Consider the following 24,972-nt stretch of genomic DNA (forward strand, 5'->3'; position numbering starts at 1 on the left):
CAAAATTTTTTACGGAAACTGTTCTTTGTGACTGATGCTCTATCAGAGCAAATATGCATCGCCTACCATGCACCTTCATACCTGTCCTCCATGTACCCGACGTTGAAGATATATTCAGCTGTTGATGTTCAAGTCCCCTGTTACAAGGCCAAGATGCCCAAAAAGATCTTAGCAAATTAAATGCAAGCGCCATAGAGAAAGATTTACGTACCAAAATTAATATTGTTTGTTCAGGTTTGTTTGTTTGTTTTGTGTTTTTGAGTGTTTTAACTTTTCAGGATAAACTAAATTTATTCAACTATAATTAATCCAGAGATTTTTGGTAAGAAAGCTTGTCCAACGCTTTTCCCAGGCTTGCACTGATAAGTACACCATTCCATGCCATTCTTAAGTGAGTTTTTCTCATTCATCTTCGTACGAGTCAAATTTGAGCACTTCTGTAACAGAAAATTGTCGTTTTATGCAATATATCAAGCATGAGACGCAGTGTTTTATCACCAGATGAAACACTGAGAAGAGAATTGAAAATACGACGCGCAGCGCAGTATTTTTGACGAACTTCGAGGTGTTTCATCTGGTAATGAAACACTGTCTCGAATGCGTGATATTACTTATCAAACAAAATGATTTTAGAAGGAGAAAGGTTGCAAAAATGAGCATTTTTTCATCTGATTTCCAAACACTCATTATAAACATTAATTTCCTTTGTATTTTCTTAAGGAATTATTAATGCCTTTGAGAACCTAAGAGGCGATGGGCTAACCCAGATCTTCTTACCTCGATATACCGAAGGGCCAAGAGACTGGCAAAATTAAGTTTCGATATATCGAGGTTCTTTTACATCTATCCTACTATTACTGAGGTAAAGAAATCTGTTCGATATACCGAGGAATACGTTATATAGAGGTTCTTTATATCGACCAAACCAGTGACTTGATATCAGAGACGGATAATTTTCTTTTTTCATGACTTAATTTAACACACTGGACTGCCTGTAAGTGTTATTGATCGTATCTGAGCCGCAAGGAATGTATTTGGGAAATCGTTATTGACTCAGTGATTGTACTTTATGATTTATATAATCCTTAATGTTGTATTAATTCTTACTTCAAATATTTCTGTCAACTATGTACATATTTTCAAAATTGAAAAAAAATCGTTGTTTTAACAATATCAATAAAATTCATCACAATTTTAATGATGTTTACGTCAAGCTAATTAATTTAACCTCCAAGCCTAGCCTGAATTTCAGCCTTATTCACCAGTCGCAAATTTTTCAGGCTATTCCAAAATTGTCACGTGCAGTTATCATGAAAACCAATGCAGAAAACGCGAGGGGGCTGGGGTGAGACCCCCCCCCCCCCACCTTCCCCAGATCACTCGCGTCTTATTTATTTTCACCTCCCTACTATCCGAGAGCCTAGTGCAGGCTAGCGGCACAACGGGATCCGCCCCGTGCAAATGGACGCAACATTGTTGGGAGTTGTTGCGACAGTTTGCAGGTAGCTAAGTTTTACCGGTTTCAAACTTAGCGATACACTGAACTCCAAACAACACGCTACAACATGCAACAGGAAGACCAAACAGAAGCAACATTTAACATCCAACAATGTTGCGACCGTTTACACGGGGGTTTAGGTGAGAATAGGTTAAACATGTGACAAATAAGGTCACAAAAAAACAGAATGAATCTTCTCCAGTTTATTCAAATGAAAGACGAAAACTCAAATCGCCTCTAATAGAACTGTGAACCTTATACACAATACGGCAACCAAAAGTGAAACGATTGTCTCCCTTAACAAAACAATTACGGCGAATTTGAGGCTAACAGCAGCAGGTTTCTTCCTCAATATGTCAATTTAGAGAAAGAGATTGTTTTGACAAAAGAAGCAACCTTGTTCAAGCTATTTATTCAACGGCTGAACTAGAACCTGTTTTTCCATCAAAAGCTAATTCCGAGACTTTTCCGTCACCTGTCAGTGAAGTAATTTGGTGCTCAAAAGCAAAGAAAAAGGGAAATTAACGTTAAATTCCGAAAATTTTTAATGCTTAACGTACTGTTTTAAACTTCCATTTAAGAAATGGATGGCAATATTTTGTCCTCAATGAACGCTTTACAAAGAAAAAGCGATAAAACAAAAGTTAGATAATGTTTTTCTACTGTGGCGACAGCTTTCTGATAAGTCATACGATCAGCTCTCAACAAAAAAGCATTCTCATTTCTCAACGAAGCCTCCAGCTCACCAATTAATCTTAAAACAAATTACTTCCACTACAAAACATTAGTATCTCGTAATTCAAATAGAAAATAGCTTTCTTTAGGCTTTACTCTCTTATAATCCCTTAATAGCATTTAAATTCTGGAGAAGTAAAAATAATCTCAACGTTACACCAATAAGACTTCAAAAGCGAGGTACTTTTTAAATCTTAATGCAACTATTGACGTAGACCACTATTGACAAAAATAACTTTCCTACAATGTACCATAAGTAGGTGTAACATCTAAATTACATTAATTTTGTTCTAAATTTAATGCTGGTCAAATCTTTGATGCACTAAGAAGCGGATGGCTTTTGCATACCACGTATTATACTATTTTGTTAACTGTCTGTGCAGTAATTACTTTACAGAAGGTATTCTACAATTCCTTGAGGCAGATTGTTTTCTCTGTGTACAAAACCATTTATACGAGATACCATCATCACAGTTTCAATAACTGAGCGCGCAATACAATAGTACCTCCCGTTTTTTCTTTTTAATATAAAACTAACAAAGCGCTTCTCTTAATTATCCTTACAGAGCTCCTTCTTAATTCACTACAAACAACAAAATAATCTGTTTTACCCACTACATGCTACCGGTGTGGCATTTGTGGGTGAGGAGCCGTTTGCACTACAAATTGCTGACCAGGTACACTCGCGGCCGGAACAAATTGTTGTGGCATTCTCACAACATACTGTCCACTAGAGTTTGAGCCTGAATTAACCGTCACTGGCCCTGCAGGCCACGGTGGCGGGGGCTCTGTAACAGAGGACCACTGATGTTCCTCCATATTTGGTGCCCACTGCACATTATCAGGCCCACTGGGCCAAGGTCCATTCATTACAGCACCACCATAACTTGTCACAGGCACTTGAACACCCTGTGGAGCCTGCAAGTTTGGGAAACTAGGATTTCTAGCCCCTGTAAAAGTGCCCATGGGTTGCTGAGGAACGGCAGTTTGAACAACAACCTGGGGACCATTTCTTGCTGGTACAGGGTTCGTCACAGTTTGTATCTGTTGGTTCACCTTAATTTGATTCAAACTTAATTTTGTTTCCATCTTGCCAGTAGGTGGCTGACCAGATTGTCTTGTTTGTACCACAGAAGAAGAAGGCTTTTTCTTGATTTTGCTCTCAAACTGTGCTAACTGTTCAATTTCTTTATCAATTCCAGAGAAAGACTTCTTTGAAGTGTTTGATTCAGAGCTACATCCATTACTTTTGGCGTGATCCACTGCTTGTAGTTCAGTCTCATCTGTACTGCTCTTGTGTCGTGATATAACCTGTCCCCCTGCTGTGCCCTGTTGCTGTTCCTTTAATTTTTCTTTTTTCATTTGGGCCTGATAAGCGTCTTTTCGCTGTTGTTGCTGTTGCTGCGCTCGTTGTTGTTGTTGCCGTTGCTTTTTACTTTCCACCTTTTTCTTGAATTGCACTAGTTCCTTTTCATGTCTCTCTCTCAAGTCCTCCATCTCTTTGCGTTGTCTGAAAAAAATGCAAGAAAAACCAGAGTTAAAAGCTAAAACAAATAAGGGTAGTGACGCAAGCATGAGTGGAGGGATCAAAGAAGAAAGAAAAATAGAAAACCCAATAATACAGCAGACAGTTTTCCTAAAATAATAGGCAGGATGACCAGAAGGGCCTAACTTTGTGTGGTTTTTAGACATAATTACCAAACCTAATTTACTCAAATAAGAATTATTTTCACAAACCAATACTATGCAAGAGGTTTCCACAGACTGCCCGAAATGCAGCCCTAACCTTCCAACTCTAGTCGTTTGTGACACAAGCTTCACGCTTCCCTGACAGTAGGCAGTAAACCCTCCCTTGTCAAGTGTCAAATAGAAACCCCATAAGTCCTCTATTTAGCCCCCCAAGGGAGGGGGGGGCTTATTTAATTTAGCACAGACGATGGTATCATTTCTCCATAAAGAACTAGAATGCAAAGTGAAAAAGCTTAAGTACAACAAGTTGGAGGTCATGCAGCTGGTGTATAAATCCTACTGGTTCAGTCTACACAAAGTTCTACAGTCATGATTGATTGATACAGTCTCTCATTTATTAGTGAATAATAGTAAGAGGGAGGGGAGGGGGCTTAAAAGAGGATTTACGGTAAGTTGTGTCAAAGACCAGTAAAAACATTTTCAGATCTATTAAACAGTGGGTAGCAAGTCTATAAGACTGTGTTTACAGGAGCATTCTTTTCTGGTTGTTGAGTGATAGTAATGCACTACCTAACAACATGCTAAAAATCCTCTATAAAGCCACCCACCCCCCCCCCCCCCCCACCCTAACGAGCCTCCATTGACAGGGGGAGACACTAATAATTAAGCCACCCTCCCCTCCCTCCCTATTTAACAGTGATGTTACAAATGAAAGTGGGGGACACTGGTAGTATAGGAAAAGATTATGATTTGCCTAGTGTCTGGCACATCGTCATAATACAAAGAGTTGTTTCATCTTTGCATCTTACCACAAAATTTGACAGTGACTTAAAACTGAACAAGTGGCATACTGAAACTACCTTGCAAAGATTTTCTTCAATTCTTCTTCTTCTTCAGCAGACAAATCTATTGCAATCTGAAGCCTTTGTTCAAGCTGGCCTTTAACCTTTGGTGCCACTTTCTTCTACAACATAAAATTTATTTTAGATGTTATTCACATCTCTAAAACAATATTAGAGTCTGTTTGCAAGAGTGCAGACACCTGGACTATCCCAAGAGCAAGAGGATCAGATACAATAGTAATAGTCTTCAGCCAAGTGGAGTGGTATTGAACAGAAGGCAGTCTGTTCCCACTGACCACTGTCTGGCACAAATTACAACATCACTTCCTCTACACTTCAGTATACAGTAACAGTACTCAGAGCAAAAGAGCAGACATACTTCTAACAATTATCACAAGAAGGAATCTTCCGTTGACAAAATGGGATTAAAGGATAAACATATTGTTTTGGAAAGTCTACAACAAGGAAAATAATAAAAAAAACTGTTCCTGCCACAGTTGAACAAGTTTCATAGCCAAATACCTGTAACAAGAAGCTTTTCCCTTTACTCATCGTAAGTGACAGCATTCCATGGGATATAACAAATTGGAAGGAGACATTAAACACCAGAAAGCTCAAAAAATTTCGGATTCCCGTTTAGACTTGAACTCACGACTGCCCGAGTTCTAGATTGGATGCTCTTAAACCATTGAGCTACCGAAGGCTCTATGGTGAGTAAGGTAGAAATTGAATTGTGAATATACCAGTCATAGAGGACTACATATATATCTGGGATTTGCTCAAAATATCATCATCAATCACAACCATAAAATTAATACTATTTTGCGTTTATATCTACCTGTTCACTGCTTTGCTTGCTTTGCTCTCCATCTTGCTTCACCATTTTAGCATCAATAATCAAATCACTTTGTCCACTATTTTTTCTTTGCGAATCCTTGTTAGACCCACCAGCCATAGTAGTTAAGACTGGCCCCTCAGCAATGACAGTCTGAGGTGAACTTGAGAAAGCAAGTGAAGTCTGGACACCAGAATGTGAACCAACAGAGTTAAGGCTCTCCATTGATGAACTGGGGGTCAGTGAGGGTACCGAGACTGATCCAACAGCAGCCGTTACATCTTGGAGAGTAATTTCCATAGGTTGTACAGGGGTTGGTTTTACTTGCTCTAACTTATCAGATATTGGTGTTTCAGGTCTATTAGTTGAAACGGAAACAATGAATCTTCCCTGCACAAACTCACTCTTGGAAGGTGGGGCTCCAGATTTCTCAACTGAAGCACTTATAGCTAACTCATCATCTGAGGAGACAACTGACTCTGCTTTTTGTTTGTCCGCAGTCAGTTCCTCTCCTGATAACTGAGTTTCAAATTTGAAATCGTTTGAGATGGCTGGCTTTCCAGAAACAGAACTATCAACGGGATGAAAACCGTAAGTTGGAGTCTCAGGTCTAGAATTATTTTTACCATCAAACTGGAGTGGTTCACCAGAAGTCTTTGAAGCATGAACTTCAAAGTGCATGTTCAACGGTTCTCCATCTGAGACAGCAGCAGTTGGAAGATCATTTTCTTCTTTTTGGACATAACTATGAGCATGTTCTGGAGTACTAGGATCAACAGCATCCTGTTTAACAGGTGACAAACTCTTTCTTTCTTTCAATTTGACTTGAGACACTTCCTCACAAGATGGTTCATGCACAGATGCTGTCTCGGGATGTATTGAATTGTCTTTGTTTGGTTTATGAGATGCAACTTCAGTATGTGAACTTTTGTCTACAATGCTACTAGTCTTCACAGGTAAAACTGATTCAATTTCTTTATTTTCTGGTTTAACTGGTTCATTTTCTTTATTTTCTGGTTTGGCTTCTGGAGGAGAGCTGCTCTTTAAAACAGGATCTTCTACTTTCTTGACAGTAAATCGTGTTTTGATGTTTCCAGAAGGAGGAACTGCTGAGCTGCCAGTGTCAACAGGCGACGGCGACCTTTCACTCACTTTACTTTGATTGTCATTTCCTGTTTCAACTGGCTGAGGAGTTATTGGGCGTGGCTCCTGGGCAGTTTGTTCCTTGCTCACATCAAGATCAGATTTCACTTCAGGCCGAGCAGCTTTTTCAGAAACCTCTTCTACTGACACTGCTTTTTCCTCTTGAGGTTGTTTAACTTGTTGTGGAGGAACTGGATTCAGCACAACCGGTTGCCTTGTTTTTTCTTCAACTTTAGATGAAGACGTTGTTTGCACAGGAGTAGTATCAGAGGACTGTTCATGAGTATTTACGACAGATTTTTGCTCAGACCCAACTTGCTGTGAAGGTTCAGAAGCTGTTCTTTTTTCAGTTGGAGCTGAGACTGTCTCAGTTTTACCTCCTATTGCACTATCCACAAAGAATGGCACTTCTTTTGGATGAGGGCTCTCCAGCGTCTAAAACAGAAGCAAGATAAACTCTATTAATTTTACACACTGACTACCAGAATAACTAGAACAAATGAGGTTAGAACCTGCTCAGTAATTTGGGTATAGATATATAGTCATCACAGATTATCTATGCAAGTGGACTCTTCACAGCAGGCTTAAAGATATGTTTCATAAAAATAGTGCCGTAACAAAGATGATACAATTATGCCAAAAAAAATGTCAAGGTCTTACCCAGGAGAAATATAAAAAATCTGAGTTCCCAAAAGAAACAAACGTGCTTCTTGAGATTATCAACCTGTAAAGTTATCCATTGCGGTTATGTACTATATCTTAGGGCTCACATCACTTTATTAAAACAAAGGTCAAGCTAATAAACAGTGCCAGGCTTTACCTGTTGTGATGTGACTCCAGCATTGTTACTCTCTGAAGATTGGATATGGCTATCCAACCCTGACTTTTCAACAGCACTATCTGCTCGACCTTTAGCTTTTTCCACTTTTTCTTTTGCTTCAACTATTACTTTGCGAAGCTGGTCTTCAAACAGCTGTTTGTTACACTCCTGAAGGTGTCCCGCATTCATCTGTCAAAGAATGGCATATTGTAGCATTTTTAATGCAAAACATTTCTAAGATGGAATAAAATCAGTTAGTTCAAAGTCTAAGACAAACGAAACAAAAAAATCATTAGTTTTCTGAACTATATCAACAGACGTTCTTCTCTATCTATAAAATCCTCTAACTATTGTACCCTCTAAGCTAATGGAGATTCTAGTAGTGTTAAAGTAGGCAATAGAACCAAACAAGAATTAACACTAGGAGCAAAATTCAAGGGAAATACACTATAAAAATAATTTCTTCCTCTCAGGAATAGGGATTAAAACACACACTTCTCAGAATTTCCATGGTTTTCAAGTTGAAAATGGTAAAAAAAGAAACAGTGGAACCTTGATATAGCGAAGGGCCAAGGAACTAGCAAAACTTGCTCCCTTTAAAAACGTTTTTTATATCAAGGTTCTTTTTTACATATTTAACTTACACTGAGGTAAAGAAAATTGTTTGTCATACTAAGGACTTCATTATATAGAACTTTGTTATATGGAGATTCCACTGTATCTCTGCTTTTTGTTCTTTCAACCACAATTAAATAAATTTTACCAACAACACTAAGGACAGTACTGGGCCAATAACAAAACTGTAAAAATTACCATGTTTACAGCAACTTCATCTGGCTCATCATCATCAATGCCAAACTTGAATGTTATTCTGTTATTTTTGTAAGTGTCAAAACTGCACTCAGCAACAGGTCCCTCAGGTGACCCTGTAATCCTTTTTAATTGAATTCTAGGCAATCTCTCTTTCTTTGTTGGCTTTGTGCCAGTTTTGTCCTTTTTCTCTGCAGGTACTGTACTTCCCGGCGGGGCAGGGGTAGACACAGATGAAACATTAACGGCTGGGGTGATACTACTACCAGCAGAAGATGCAGGGGTCCCTGTTGAGTAAACCTCACTTGCTGAAGATGCCACAGAAATATTTGAGGACAGTGATGATGAGTTTGAGGCATAGCCAGAAGACATGGAACCTGACTCAGGTATAGTAGCACTGAAGGATGTTTCGGTTGGAGTGATAAGAGCAGAAGACGGCAAAGTCTCCACTTCCTACAAACAACAGATAACAACATTTAGGGCAAATATTACTCCTTGGACTAAAGATTTCATCAGTATCTTTCTTCTCTCATATAAGCAGCCATATCCAACCATGAAAAGAGACATTGCCGGCAGCAATAGATACCTATGCCTCCAAAGTTGACTAAAGTGCAACTTCTTTCTAAGGCTCTTGTTGCTAGTGATACATGTTTGTACAAGTGGGAATAGTATCTAATCAGTCAAACAATTCTTACCAGTTTATAATTCTCAAAATAAGTTTAAAAGGTAATTTTGTTGCGATTCAAACTATTTCTTCCCAAAAAACTTCCTTTGGATAGCAGCATCTTGAGAGTTAGTGGATGCTTAAATTGTGTTCTTTAGTTTTACAATTTGCCTGACCATAGTTCAGCAGCACATGTTCTTAACATCAAATCCAGAAAAATTGAATTCTTTCACTTTACACACAAATTTTCTAACTTGAAACACTGTTGTTTGTGTGACTTTGGGGAGACAGTACTGAATACCTACCATAGGAGGCACTGTGACAGAAGAAGGAGCAGCTGCCACATCTGTTCCACTAGTCACATCTGGAAACACTTCCTCTGATGTACCAGTGGCCTTCTGGAAAATACATACAAATGGTAAGAAATAATGTGGCACAAGATAAGTGATACACACAAGAGAGAGGAGGGAGGGAGGGAACAACTAACTGAGTAGAAGACCGCCGCCCGGTTAGCTCAGTTGGGAGAGCGCCGGTCTGGCGAGCGGGAGGCCGTAGGTTCAAACCCTGGCCAGACCAACACTCAGGGTCTTTAAATAACTGAGGAGAAAGTGCTGCCTTTGTAATAACATCTGCAAATGGTTAGACTTTCTAGTCTTCTCGGATAAGGACGATAAACCGTAGGCCCCGTCTCACAAGCCCTTGCACATGTAATAAATCTGTGGGACGTTAAAGAACCCACACACTCTTCGTAAAGAGTAGGGCACGTAGTGCCCGGTGTAGTGGTCTATCTCACTTTCACACTCATGTATGGGGGCATCATCACTCATTCCTTCAGTACTTGTAAACTGCACCTTAAGCAGTCTAGCAAAGTCCCCCAACCAGTGTTGTAAATTATCCCTGAAAAGCCCTGTGGGGAGTGGATAATAAGATATTTACTTTACTTTACTTTACTAATAATTTTTATTTACTTGTACTTTCTGAAAAAGCAGTTTCTCATGGAATTCAACTACAATAAGACTCCCAAAGTGGGGGCTCATTGGGCTGCCAACTGTACTTTTCCACAAACTACAAGAATACATCATCTGTGCAAGGACACCTCTAAAGATTACCGAAAAGCTGAAATTCCCTCAGATAAATGTTATTTTCCAGTTAACTAAAATGTATAACTGAAAGCTAACCTTTTCAGTAATAGCAACAGCATCTTGGTTGACAGGAAGTACTCGCTCATCAATTGTTCCATGTGGACTATCGTGAGATTCTGCTATTCCCTCTAACCTTTCTAGTGTGGAATCAATAACACGCTTTACTGGTAACCCACTCTGTACGTTAACAGAAGCATCAGGTGCTGTTGCAGGTTCAGGCTCCTCCACGCTGTTCTTCTCCTCCTTATCTTCTTTCTCCTTCTCTGGTTCAGCTGAGTGTTGTTCTTTATCACTATCTTCCCCTTCTGGCTTGACAGCCTGTTCTTCACTGTCAAGCTTCTCTTTTTCTTTCTTTTCCTCTCCTGATATCTCTCTCTTAATACTTCGGCGGTTTAACATAACTTGAGCAATACGGTCCCTGATAGACTTGGTGACTGCCTTCTGGTCCTCATCATAAATGAAACCTTGTCTAACCTGCAAAAACACAAAGAAAGCAACACATTCTGTTGGACTAAAATGGATATGTCATTATATAGTATCTAATTGCTAATTTGCAGTTTTCAGGGAGATCAGATGTACAATTAAGCAATTCTTTAGTATCCTTTCAAATTCAAATACTATTTTTTTCATAAGTACATAAAAATTATTCTCCTATAATGAGCCAATGTTTTACACAAGTAAATTCAAGAATGGACAATAAATGATACTAAACAAAATTTGTCAAAGGTGAGGAGACAGTAAGAGATGTTTAGTAGACCACATAAAACAACACCCACAGGTAATTCTGTGGGGAAAACAGTTTTAAACTCTTGAGATAAACAGCTGTAAGGCACCTTTTAATCAGGGTTCTCGTGAGTACATGTGAGTAGCCAGCTGCCCTAAACTTTTGAATGTGACTCAGTCAAACAAAACAAATATAGGAGGATTTGTGGGATAAATGGCCAACTTCTTTCCCTGAGAGATCAGCCACTTAAAACCCAAATGACAGCCCTGATAATGGTCTTACAAGCCTACTGGCATGACAAGTTATGATGATGAGGGCATTTTTAAGCTTTGGAGTGAATAAATGGGGTAACAAATTACTGCACGCATTGTTAACCTGCTTTAGTTGGTAATATACCTAATATTGTAAAACAGAGGCATAAGACTTAACACATAGGAAAGGTTTGTTCACAGTGCACAACAAAATGCTGAAAAATTAAGCTGAGGAAGGGAATAGTGAATAAATTATTCCCACTTCTGCATATTTTCTAAAGCTGTGGATAAAAAACAACTTAGGATAGGTTTCATGGTTATAGTTAAAATTGTGTTCCTTATCTGCATGGAAAAATAAAAATCGCATTAGTAAGCACCCCCTAAATCAACTGTACTAAACCTAATTTTCTTTCTTTACATATTTGGACTCAAAACTTAAAGTCAATGTCATCGATACCATTAACTAAGTTCAAGTAAACTTGCATAATAAGAGCTTCTGTTTTTGATTGGTAATGGAAGCTTAGTGTACCAAAAATGTATCACTTTAACTTATGATCCAGGTATTAAATTCAACGAACTTAAGTCTACCTGACAAACAAACTTAACAAGCCTCTAGGAAAAAAACTATTTTGAACATACCTCTTTCAATTGAAATCCATGTAGATATTGGTAAGCTAAGAAACTTTACCTCATCACTCAAGTCCATTAGATGTCAGTAATGATTACTATTTCTCCTTCTTCCTTTCAAGCCCATTGCTCAACTTCGGCTAATATCCTGTTCCACTGTTAAGTTTTGTTAAAAATTAAATTCTAGTTTAGAAATATATCCGCTTGTGCACTTAGTGAGAAAGGCAATAGGCTTTCAATACCTCTAGACACAGCTCACTTGCAAATATCCTCAAGTGGCCAAAACAACCTTTGAATTAAACTCACTCACAAGTTAATAATCATGATAGCACTGTAACATGCACTTGGCAAGACAGAAAATAGAACACCCAGAGGGTACGGATGAAACTTTCACTTTTGCCTTGTACATATAACAGACTTAACACCTACCTTTTTACGCTGTGGACGAAAACTAATATATACTCTGGGGCTAGACACAACTGAACTGCTTACAAGATAACACAGAGATCACTCACCAGTTCAAGAGTGACTTTCTCTGGCTGATCAGTCCCCAAGTTAAAGTCAAACTGAATTCCCTCATTTTCCTTGTGTTTGTCCTTGCGTTTCTTGGGATCCTCAAGTTGTAACAGCAACTTGACTGTACCAACAGGTTTTGTATGGTCACTATCTATTCCAGGTTCAGGCTCCACCAGATTCACTTTAACACCACAGTCTTCTTGGAAGAATGGGTGGATTATTATTTCTTTGATTGTGTATCTAAATGCAATAATAAACACCTTCATTAACACAATCAAACCTCGAATATCTTTTACTTTCTGCTTGTATCAAGAGAGACAGCACAAGGTAAAATTAAAGAGGGTAGTGAAAATAGATATCTCCAAATTTTGTCTTCTGTACATGTCCACTGTTCAAAAGCTGTTATTTAGCATCACTGGGGTGCCTTTAAGGACTGGGAGTTGAGGATTTCCCCTATCTACTTTGAACATGAACCCCTGCTCATAGGAAAAATGTAAGAAAAATACAACCAGCAAAAATGTCTAGCTAGTGACAGCCCTAGCATTAGGAGCAAAACTCAGCACAGTGCTACTCAACTAGTTTTAAGCTAGAACATTTATTAGCAATATTTCCTGGTACAAAAACGTGTGGTTTCTTCTCCTCCACAAAAGTGCATAAAACAAGAAAAATACAAAGCTCCTTTTCTGACTGAATGTAGTGTGAACTTGTTGCTGTTAGTTTTGCTGTTGAAACTACTTGAAAAAGATGCATGATCTGACCTGAAGGGAGCAGAGAGCAAAATCTATATAAAATCTTCAATACAAATACCTCTCATCCATTTTAGCTTTTGTACAACCTTCAATAATTTCTCTGATTTCCTTTGAACCAACTTTATCCAAGCATTCTGGCTTGATCCCCTGTACAGGTTATAGTAAGTGTAAAATCTTTTACTCCTTATTTATTTGGTAAAGATTTAGAAAAACAATATACAAAAATCAGTGAAATGTAGCCAAGTTTCAAAGTCACCTTAGCTTCACTTCCAAGTGGAGTTATAAAGCTCCAACTCTAAATGCAATCACAGGTTTTTTATCAGACAACATATGTACTTACACTGACAACTCTACGGTAAATTTGGGCTGGGTTTTGGCATTCCATGTAAGGGTACTCCAGGGTTGTCATCTCTAACATGCACATACCAAATGCATACACATCAACTGACTCATCGTAATGTTCCTCATACATTTCAGGGGCCATAAATTCAGGTGTGCCTAATAAAAAAAGACAAGCAGTCCCATTAGTTAAACTATGTAACCAACTTTGGCAAAGACATCATCAATACCATAGCCAAGTTTTGGTTATATAATAGTTCATAAAGTTAATGAAATACCTTATGCAAGTCGCGACCAAAGTTAGCCCAGCTTATTTTCTCTTAAATAAACTGCCCTAGTCAATATTGTTACTGTCGCATGCATGAACACCTTTTCACAAGCAAGGCTAATTGATAACCTAATTAATATGCCTTACCTATCACACTTTTAGCAAAAGATGATTTCTTAAGGGTTGCAAGTCCCAGATCTCCTATTTTCACCAGGCCGGTAGTGCCATTTATGAAAATGTTGTCACACTTGAGGTCACGATGTATAATGGGGGGTGTTCTTGTGTGTAGAAAGAGCAACCCCTTAAGAATCTGTCGACACCAGCTCTTCAGAATTTTTTCCTTGACTCCTTTAAAACGTTTTAAGTAGCTGCAAATGTTAAAAGGGCATCAATCATACATAAAAACACAAAAGTACACATTTCAGGTATTTAATGAGGTAGGGGAAGGAATTGTCAAACTCTACACTCGAGATACAAACACAACCAATGCATATACAACACAACATTTACTGCCTTGAGCAAAGCCAGGGAGTTGTCTAGTAAGCTTGCTTTACAGTCTTAAAAGAGGAAGAGAATTTAAGTGTTAAGACATATGAAAAAACAAAACAGTAATTGCTTTAAAAAATTTTCAGTTGGTGACTTAAATCTCAACTGCCAAACAGGAAAACAAACTTCTGTGACCTGACATCTACTCTGATCCTTGTAATCCTGAGTTTCTTTACCAGAGATCTATCTGTTTCCCTTTGTTTAAACTGATAAACCAAATGGTACATTTGAAAGATTTCACACAGCACCTCCAAATGCACCATGGGTTTCATTACATCAAACAAATCAAGTCAAAAGTCACTCACAAAAAGATTTTTCTCTAAAGGTACTAAAAGTTATTGCGAGTTTTCAGTTTCCAGAGTAAAAAGCTAACTTTAAGAGTCAAAATCTCCCAATGACAAAATAAGCATCCTTCCCTATCCAACAGACTTTACTAGCCAAAATATTCTCCAATTAACTTTGTTGAGAGCATTTTTCTATTTGGCACAACTTAATTTTGTTGTTAAACTACCTTGACAATATTATTATTAGGCTCTTGTTAACCTTAAGTCAATATAAAGTCCCCCATCATGTCCAAATGGTGGAGCTTCATGTTATAGCACGAGAGCTGTGGCAATTTAATCAGACAAGTAAGATTCCTAATAAAGACGAGGATAACAACTGGAACTAATCAAATAAACAATGCTCAGCTAATCTAACACAGAAATGATACAAATTGCTCTCAAAACATTTAGCAGCCCCTTTGAACTGCGAATAAACCTGCCGAATCATAACAAATAGGGGTCTGATTCAAAGACCAGAAATTAATAAAATTGGTTTTAAAGGTTGCAGTTCATAAACAGTGTTACAACAAACAGTATTTTTCACATCTTTTTGGAAGAATAAGATTGGTCCCAAATTAAAGAATAGGAATTTTTCTCCTGTAATAAAGAAGGGCAAAGTACTAAAATCCATTCACATTGTTTGATATGAACGTTTCAACAAGATACTCGGCCTAAAAAGTTTACCAGGTTTATATATCCATGATAACATCATCAAATGATTTGTTTCCAGATGGACATGTATGGAATATTTTGTTTAAGACATTTTAAGAAAAATTAACTTGTTAGCTTATTAACAACTAAACTTTACAAAAATATGTTTTCCACAATCGCCTAGCCCTATTATTAGACTGATCAGGACGTTTTGATCAACGCTATCGATAAAAACGATACGCACACAGGCAATGCACACATGAATTACAAACGACATCAAAATATAACTGCGGTAGGATGAATGTCAAAGATTCGCCAAATAACACCAACTTTGAAACCGCAAATGCTTTAGCCTGCTGGGTTTCGCTAAATTTTTCTGACATTTGAAGAAAGGGAAAGTCGGGCAAATGAGACAAAAATAACAAAGACTAAATGGCCTACATGACGATACATGTACCCCTGAAAGGAGCCAAGAAACAGGAACGGAAAGTGGTTTAAAATTAAGCCTAGCTTAAAATATGTACTCTTTTCACGCTAAACCATGAAAGCATGTTGTGAATCTTATTAAGCCTGTAAATAAAATACACAGGTATTTTTCGCCGCTTGAAATAAACTTCTACAACAGGCCAGCAAAGCCGATACAAAGTTGTTTTTCTCGCTAGAATGAAACAATAATCTTGAGCAGTTGCAGAATAAAACATTTATAGAAACTGAAACTATTAAAAATTCAGTAAACCAAGAAAACTTTCGGGAAAACAAGAACGGTGAAGCTCCGGAAATACTGTGACGAAACGAACCTCAACTCTCCCCGGAAACGTAGCACATTTTAGCAGTGTAAAATAAAAAAGATCCACACAAATCCAGATTAACGACAGACTGGAATAATTGTCGATTAAAGAGTCAAAATTAAAATAGCGCATAAAACAACGTGGCTTTATTTGTCTGTTCATTCAAAATTTAGAGACACGGCAAAGCAGTTTCGTCACAGCTTCCTGCCTCCTTCTCATGCAGACATGTACACATGAATTCGTGGCAAGAAAGGCGCTCTAGCTAACTGAGCCTCAACAGTGGAAATTTTACTCACGTTTTCAGTGTCCCCGAAGTCATAAGTTCCGTCACTAAAATAACCCTTTTCTTGTCTTTATTTGGAAGTCTTGTTTCCCATGAGTCATGGAATTTCACAATATTTGGGTGTTGTAATTGCTTTAGCATTTCGGCTTCTTCTTTGAATCTTGCTCGCTCGGCTTTCGAATATTTATCCTTTAAAGAAAAGAAAATGTACAGAACAATGTTTAATATCTATCACTACTTCTGTCTAAAACGCTAGAAAAGAACGCAAATTCACACAGTACGGCAACCAACCTGAAGTTCACACCATGCTACTGCTACCCCGGTCTCCGTGTCCAACCCTTTGTAAACCGTCTTGAAAGAACCTCTACCAACTTCAATGTCAAATTTAAGAAACCGGCCTTCTGGACTTACACCGACGGCTTTCTCTTCGGCCTCTAATTCAACAGTTTTCTCGCGATTCGAGTTTTCTCGCGAGGGTTCAATGTATTTTGATTCATCCTCTGCACTAACATCATTGAGATTAAACTTTACATGTTTCTGAGGCTTTTTTAATTCTTCGTTAGGAACTTCATCCCCTTGACTCTCCATAACGTCCAGCTAAACGTTAGAAGAAGTCAAGATGGAGGCAATCAAAGCGGGTAAATAGTCCAATACACTGGCGCCATACATCGATAAGAGGAGTCCTTCAAGAATTCCATTGCTTCGTTTAGAAGTCACATCCTAGAAAAGTTTAACCGTTTCCGTCTCGACCACGCAAAATGGCTGTCCCTTTGGTTATTCTGTGGTTAGTCTAGCATCACAGGTTTAGGTCAGGCCAACAAAAAGAAAGAAAGGGCCGTCCATTGCTGTAAACAACGCGGCCAAATCACAGCATCCCTGCCTTCCTTGGTCTATACAACTGTATATTTGCAGTCGATTTTGAAACTTCTAATCGATTAGGAAGACCGTAGGCGCAGAACCAAAGTTTAAACCACCTTTTCAGAGCGTAAGCTTTGAAAATATACACTCAAATCGTAAAATAGTCTCAAGGAACTACCAAATGGCGCTTACTAACTCCAGGAGTAGCATGTAAATACGGTGGAAAAGAAAGTGAACTAAACCGCCATTCAATGGCGCATGAATACGTCCACTCAGGGGGAGGCCGTGAGGAGCTCTTTTTCCAGGGCCACTGGTTTAATCCTGTGCTTGTTGCTAGGAAACTCACAGCTGCGCATGCTCCTTTTGATCTACTACAGGAAAAACCGGTTGCTTTCAAATGGTCCCATGACCATACCTTGGCGAGAATGGAATCACATCCTTTGTGCGTTTCTTGGCTTTGTTACGAAATAAGAACAATATAACAAATTGTCTCTTTATACAGCTTTTGTTGCGTGAATTTTTAACGAGAAAGTAAAGTGTCTCTCCTTTATACACGCAAGGCGGTTTCTTTTATTTTGGACGAAATAGTTAATCTTCTCTCTTTGTTTGGCAAGAGGTAAAGAATATTTAAATATATCTTACATGAATAATATCAGTATTAAAACTTTAAAAATCTTGTCAGCCATATGTCATACATGTGACTTGTCAGCGACCAACCACAAGATCGCTTTTCATACTTGTGGCCAAAATAGACATTACAAATCTCGCCTTTTAACATGTCGCAGCTGTGATTATTAGTTTACAGTGAGTTTAATATCTTTTAAAATTTGTTTTTGTAGTAGCCCTTAGTGGCCTTTTTCTTTTTCTTCTTAATCTTTTCTTTTTTTTTTCCCGGGAACTGCTCCAAGCAAATTTGAATTTTTCTATTTACAGTTTTAGTGTCCAAGGCTACTTAAGTATCCCTTAAAAAACGCGAGATGTGAGTTTAATTAATGCTTGCTAATCTTGAGTAGGGCAATAAAAAAATCTAGTAGCAATAATTCGAACTATTATATTGCCAAAGGATTTCAGTGAAGTGGCGCTGATACAGGACAGCGATTTTCTGGTCCTTATTTCACCCAGTTTAATATAAGTAATTTTTTTAGGTTTTAAATTTTCAAAAATAGTAAACATTTAAATTTTATGATAACTGTAAAATATTACTGCGTCATATATTAACGAGTAAGTTAGTTAGGGGAAGGGTCGTCCAAAGTTAACATATCGCGGCCTTTTACACTGATCACGCGAGCGTGCTTGAGTTCAGATGTATACTGCCCTAAATCGCTCCACTCAACCTTCTTCATTGAATATAAACTATCGGTCTTCTTAAGACTTGTCTCTTTTCAGTATGTGTGTGGGCACAAGGGAATACACATCTGTCTAGAAAGGGTTTCGTGTCTCCCAAAATAGCGTGAGATGTAATCGTGACGTACTGCTGCCGTTCATACTGATAGTGATACACATGTCCCTAATTAGTCTCTGGCAGGAGTCACGCAATGGGATCGGGGAGATTACAAATTAGAAGAAAAATGACAACGCCGCACAACTTTATTTAAAACGGCTCAGGGTTTGAATCCTAAGCGCCCCAAACCGCGCTTCCCATAAGAGTCCCTGGGTCGTATGCAGTTGGGGGTGGGGGGGGGGGGGGGGGGGAATCAGCGTGCTGGCTAGGAAACGGGATTTTTCGGGTCGGTAGAAACGGCTCGACGATTTGAAAATGTTCGTTTGGATATTTCTCCAGAAGTCCTGACTGACTGTAATGATGGGTCCCTGCAATGGGGAACGGAAGATGCGCGCGCAGCAGAGTCCTACGCCTTATTTACGCCGTGAACCAAACCTTGTCTGAAAGAAATAAACAGTGAACAAAAATAAGACCAAGACCAAAACAAACAAAAAACAAACAAGAAAACTCCAAGTTTTAATTAGTGTTTTGGTTTAAAAGAGACATTATAAAGTGACTAGGCCTTTCTGGCCATGTTTTGAACACGTTCAAAGCCCACTTACCGGCGGCTGAAACCCTCTATTTGTCACTCAGGCCAAAATACAATTTTGTCATGCAACGTAAAAGGGGAGGGGGGGCATCAGTGGGTCACATTTTTTTTGTAATAAAACAGTACTCAGAAAGAACTTTCTTTTGTTAAACTGGCCGTTTCCCGCGGCGTTTCATTCATGCACTGCCTGATCAAGAAATAAGTCTGCTGCGTTTGTCAAAAAGTCTCCTTCGAAAGACAGATATCACGGCCATTTGACAGCTGAATAACTCGCGGCTCTTCAACTGTTCATTACTTGAATTACCATACAGATTAATAAACCTGCCACGAAATTCCTTCTTAAGAACCGGAGGTCGTTAAAACAGGCTTAGCGCCTAGCTAACACTAATTGATGCTTCATAAAAAAAACATTTGCTGTGCAGGCACCTTAATCGGCTGCACGGCCCAATCTTTACTTCTACACTGGCACAGTTGTGTTCCATTCTTATGAAGCGGGTTCAGGGGGTTTTGAACTTGTACCAACGCACTACAATGAAGTAAGAATCCAAAGACGTGTTAAAGTACTTTTTTAATTACATGCATCCGAATCAACTAAATTCATCTATAGTATACGGAAGTATTTATTAGTATATTCCATTTATTATATGATGTTTCATTCCTTTTCGTGTTGATTACTGACATGTTTTCTGTATTCTGCATACATTTAATTCTTTGGCCTTAAAAAGAAATCAGTTTCTGTTAAGTGATTTTGACTTACCACCCGGCAATATAAGAAATCAGTACTTCACTTCGGTGCAGCAGTTAATCAAAGACGTAGACAAAGTTCAGTTTTTATATTGGCCTATTCTTAGCAATACAATTGCTAATAATAGGCTTATTTCAGTTTGACGTATGCTTAGTTCAAGGTAAAAGAAATAATGAGTTCCTAGTAATTGTGCAATATCACGAAATGCGATGTAATGTATATGAGTCATATGGGGCAGTTCTCGGGTTGGTTCCCAGTCGGTTTTCGTCGGGGGCTCGACATTCCAAACCCTGCAATTACGAGCTGAAACGCTAAATTTTTGTCATAGGATGACGGAAGCCATGGCGATTCCAGAACGTCAAGTATTTGTGCTGTCGGCAAGCTGCCAAATTAGAGCCGACGGCTCAGAATCCATTTGATGGAAAATGGCGTTGATGGTTATTGTAATTCATATATTTTGCTCCTGATTTTGCCTAACATCAGGGCGGGAAATCGGCTCCTGCTAACATACATTGTTGTTATTCATGCTTCGCAATAAGCCGTAGCTCGGTCAGAACCCTGATTATTGCAGAGAATGCTACTAATGGATCCCGTCGTAGAAAGATAACCGTGGTTAGCAAAAACTATAAAACTCTCCCAGCGCCTCGATACAACTATCACTGTTGGTGTTGACATTTTTAACATTTTCTATCGAAGTTCAAGCATAAAGTTCCCTTTAATTCCTGCAAGAAAACTCACTTTGAATGCTGAGTGATGTCAGCTTGACTAGAGCTGGAAAATTTCCCAGGAAGTATAAATAACCAAAGCAAAGAATTAAAGTAACACACACGGAGAAGAACTATTTTATTTTATTTTTCAAAAATAGGCCATTTATGCCGGTGCCGATTTGGGGAAAAAAATAGTTCCGCACTCGACCAAAGGCCTGTTCACAGGCTAAAAACGTTGTGACCTGTGACAGCGCCCACCTCCAAAGCCAGGGAAAAGTGCCCTGGGGACGAAGTTGTTGTTATCTTTGATCTGCGTCATCCCGGCCCAATTATTGGTTTTACATACCGAGAACTTTTCTTCTCTTAACAGCAAGTAGAGCGAGGCCAAGGACAACAAACCCAATTTCGGATCACACATCAAGCTCGCTCTTTCTTATGCAAACAAAGTAAACAGGCCATGGGCTACTGACAGGCAACAAATGCATGGCCTCGCTAACTGCGCTTTGCCTTCCCAGCTTCTCAGTGACGTATTAGCCTTAGAATACAGCTGTCTCTCCTTCCTTCCTCGCCGCTAGCAGGCTAGGGGACCAGGGAAAAGTCCCAAGTGGCGAGGAGTGACGAACAAACTCACTCGGACCACGTGACCCGACTGGAGAATATTGAGGCCTAGACCGGCTAGACATCTGGAATACATCTGGTTAAAACTTAGCGAGACTCTGCAGACAGAAAAGGCCTACATCTGAGGCCGTTTACGGAACATCAAGGGTGCTTGCCTTGGTGCTTACCTTTTGGACGTCTGGCGGGCCAAAAATGTAAAAAAATTCTCGACGGAAGATCAATGGTCAGGTCATATTTCGGAAATTTCAGTCGAGAATTGAGGACCATGTTTTAAAGTAGTTCCTTCATCAGCCAGTTGGTACAAACCAGACGGAATGTTGCTTACCATATCCCAATTTCTCGTCATTATGCAAAAAGAATTATTTAGTATTTCTGTTCTTAATGTCATTGGTGCCCAATGACATTACCAGTCTTCATAGTCAATAACATCACTGTTTAACTGACAGACGACCAATAACATTCAATAACCAGAGTTTAATGCCATCAACTGACGTGACACAACTCACTTCAATACAGTCAAGTTGTCGAAACGTCAGTCACTGTCAACAACAACTTAACAGTCCTATTCAGGACTACGTTCAACTCGAAAATCATACTCAACCTACTTATTTCTTTTTTTGTGACAAAACTAAAAAATGCGACCCGATAGACATGTAGACAGCGTGACCAAACAACCACAAACAGTATTGCAAAAGCTGCTTTAGGAGAATAACTAAATTCTGTTCAAGCCTTTCAGAAAAGGGCTCTATTCAAGACCCAACTAGTGACTTGTGTACCCTGTGTATCACTCAAGACCCTGAAAACTATTGATTATTTAGCGGCAAATCCCTGTTTAAGCCAAAGGTATAACGGAGTGCCCACCCCATTAACACCCACCCGAAAAACCTTACGGACGAGTTAGCTGTTCCTCAATTGTTTATTTTTGCTCTGAGGTCTCTATCGCAGCCCACGCATTCCGGGTCCTCATAATTTTTAAACTTAACTTGAACAAACCCTGTGCCATGTACGAGCAATACACAGCCTTTTGAACCAAGATTTATCAAACTTTGTGGAAATTTGGTCCTCGAACACGTGCGCATAAGCGCGACGGAAACAACAGACACGTGGAGATTAAATTTGTTTTTAGCTTTAACTGACAATGAGATTAGCATATCTTTAAACAAATTAGCATATCTTAAAAGCAGTTGCCGCTGTAAAAAATAATTTGAGACTAAGAAAACTATTAACAAGTGATCGTGACCAAAAAAAATCGTAATTTTATCTGATAAGTTTACTTCTGTAACTTGATTCTTGATTGCCGGCCTACTCTCGTGAACGTGCGTGACCTGTAAATTGTAATGTCGATTAGTCAATATCATGGTTGAAAGCCGCAGCCATTACGGAAAGAGAACGAACCAAAACAACTGCCACTAGAACAGAGACAACTAAAATCGTACATGCGAAGCTGATTTAACCATTACATGGCATGGATATACGACCGTTAATGGATGAAGAGGAACGTAGTTTAGTGGGAAATGAAGAATGTAGTATTGATGACGTTGGAAGAGAGGATAAATACGAAGAAAACATGGATGACGAGGATGAACTTAATTCAGAAAGGAGTCCATTTCTTGAAGCTGAAAAAGGTACAACAACAATTCAAATCAAGCGAAGAATTGGCCTCGTCCACGCGATCGCCATGGTGGTAGGGGGAATAATCGGGTCGGGAATATTCATATCCCCCCGGTACGTTGTTCTACATGCCGGCTCCATGGGGGAAACTCTGTTAATATGGACGTTTGGCGGTGTTGTGAGTCTTTTTGGAGGACTTTGTTACTGCGAGCTTGGAACATTCATCGAGAAATCTGGTGGCGATTATATCTACTTGAAACTCGCTTACGGCCGCTTTATCGGGTTCTTATACAGCTGGGTTAATGTGTGGTTTTTAGATCCCGCTTCTTTTGCTATACTCAGCCTAACTTTCGCTGTGTATGCTACTGAGCCGTTCTTTCCCAGCAAGGCAACCGCCGACATGGATATCGCCTGCGAACCACCGGTTGGCTTAGTGAAACTTTTAGCATCTTCGGCAATTTGCATTTTGACAGCTGTAAACTACCTCAGTATTCGCTTGGCAGCCCGTGTCCAAGTACTGTTTACATCTTGTAAGCTGATTGCAGTGGCCAGTATAGTTATTGTAGCTCTAGTCCGATTAATAGCTGGCAAAACCAAAGGGTTTGACCCACAGCATGTTTTTAATGACAGTGCTATAAGCCCAGGTCACGTGGGCCACGCCTTCTACAGTGCAATGTGGGCGTATGGTGGATGGAACTCGCTTAACTTCATCACAGAAGAGGTTAAAAACCCTAAAAAGAACTTTCCAAGAGCTTTAGTTATATCCGTTCTCATAGTTACGTTGTCTTACGTCTTGATAAACCTGGCGTATTTCAGCGTATTAACAAAGCAAGAGATCCTTGCTTCTGATGCTGTTGCTATCTCATTTGCTTCTCGTTTGAGCCCGGTTTTTGGAGCACTTATGCCTCTTATTGTGTCTTTATCATGTTTTGGTTCTCTTAACATGGGATTGTTCAGCAGTTCAAGGATAATATTTTCAGTTGCCAGAGAGAAGCAGCTTCCCTCATTTTTAGCCATGATTCACAGGGAATCTCAAACACCTATTCCAGCAGTTCTAATGCGGGCCATATTGGCACTTGTTATGCTCCTCCCCACTAATATTGAAAATCTACTGAACTGGTTATTGTTTGTAGAATGGCTTATCTACTCTGCCATTTTCATTGGTTTGATTTGGTTGAGAAGGAAAAAAGCAGACACACCAAGATATTTCAAAGTCAATATTGTTATTCCTGTTTTCATGGCGGGTGTTTCATTGTGTTTTGCGGCCACACCCTTTTTGTCCAATCCCTTGGAGTCTGTGTTTGGACTGTCAGTTATTTTAGCAGGAATTCCGGCATATTACATTTTTATCAAGAAAAACTGGACATCCAGATCAAAGCGTTTCAATAGATTTTTCTCTAAATTTTCCTATTACATTCAGCTCATTTTTAATGTGCATGCGATATCTGGGTCCCGCGAAAATTGACCCATTATAATTCATGACCAGAACAGTTTAGATTAGTTTTCCCACAAAGATCACTTTACACAGATATTTTCGAAAAGAAAAGACAATCTATATTTGTAAGATTTCTAGGCCTTTTGGTAAGAAATCATTTTGTGGATTCGCTTGAAAACTGAAACTTAAATAACACCAACTAGTAACTGGTATATACCATCTTTTCCTGTGATAACTGAACATTTTCCAATATGGGCAGTCTCAAGAAAAAATATTGACAATGATTTACATTGACATTATACAAATTTATAATAATTGATGTAAATCAAATCAATAAGCTGGATTTAGTTTTAGTTTATTATTTGGCTGCCATTTATTTAAACATGGCAGTTTCCAACTAGAAATCTCTTGCCACTTTGGACACCACAGACAATAATATGTGTATATTACCTCTTCTTAATCTTAAGATTACTCATTATATTAGTGGAAATAAATAAAGAATTGAGAGAATAAAGTTGCCTTAACAGTGTATTCACTTGTAACAAAATTCAACAAGAACATAAATATCACTTTTGTAACGTAAATGAAATTTTAAAATGTCTACCACTACTTTTCAGACTTGCAGACTTCCCTGAGTCTCACAATAGGCTCTTTGCATGACTGTGATCAAGTGATCAACTTTGGGTAAACATGAAAACAGTTTGCTTTTGAAAACATTTGTTAGC

At 38.8% G+C, this 24,972-nt stretch overlaps 1 protein-coding gene and 1 pseudogene across 1 annotated transcript; one reads left to right on the plus strand and one right to left on the minus strand.

Moving 5' to 3' along the window:
* Positions 1 to 1,686: 1,686 nt before the first annotated feature.
* On the minus strand, positions 1,687 to 17,370 carry LOC140923029 (uncharacterized). Its single transcript, XM_073373086.1, has 13 exons — positions 16,535 to 17,370; positions 16,257 to 16,432; positions 13,800 to 14,020; positions 13,386 to 13,543; positions 13,104 to 13,192; positions 12,296 to 12,536; positions 10,215 to 10,652; positions 9,342 to 9,434; positions 8,376 to 8,825; positions 7,563 to 7,751; positions 5,603 to 7,177; positions 4,783 to 4,886; positions 1,687 to 3,743 (listed from the first exon to the last, which is right to left on the minus strand). The coding sequence occupies exons 1-13, from the start codon at positions 16,829 to 16,831 to the stop codon at positions 2,855 to 2,857; spliced, it is 4,920 nt and encodes a 1,639-aa protein (XP_073229187.1). The 5' UTR covers positions 16,832 to 17,370; the 3' UTR covers positions 1,687 to 2,854.
* A 5,009-nt stretch (positions 17,371 to 22,379) lies between these two features.
* On the plus strand, positions 22,380 to 24,760 carry LOC140923264 (Y+L amino acid transporter 2 pseudogene; annotated as a pseudogene).
* The last annotated feature ends 212 nt before the right edge of the window (positions 24,761 to 24,972 follow it).

This window comes from Porites lutea, chromosome 13, assembly GCF_958299795.1.
Source record: "Porites lutea chromosome 13, jaPorLute2.1, whole genome shotgun sequence".
Taxonomy (NCBI): Eukaryota; Metazoa; Cnidaria; class Anthozoa; order Scleractinia; family Poritidae; genus Porites; species Porites lutea.

Excerpts from the sequence above, each read along its gene's own strand:
- LOC140923029 (XM_073373086.1), bottom strand. The coding sequence starts at position 16,831 with ATGGAGAGTCAAGGGGATGAAGTTCCTAACGAAGAATTAAAAAAGCCT. Across the intron at positions 10,653-12,295 it reads AGAAAGTCACTCTTGAACTG|GTTAGACAAGGTTTCATTTA; the intron begins GTGAGTGATCTC and ends GTGTTTTTGCAG. Across the intron at positions 8,826-9,341 it reads CTGTCACAGTGCCTCCTATG|GAAGTGGAGACTTTGCCGTC; the intron begins GTAGGTATTCAG and ends TGTTGTTTGTAG.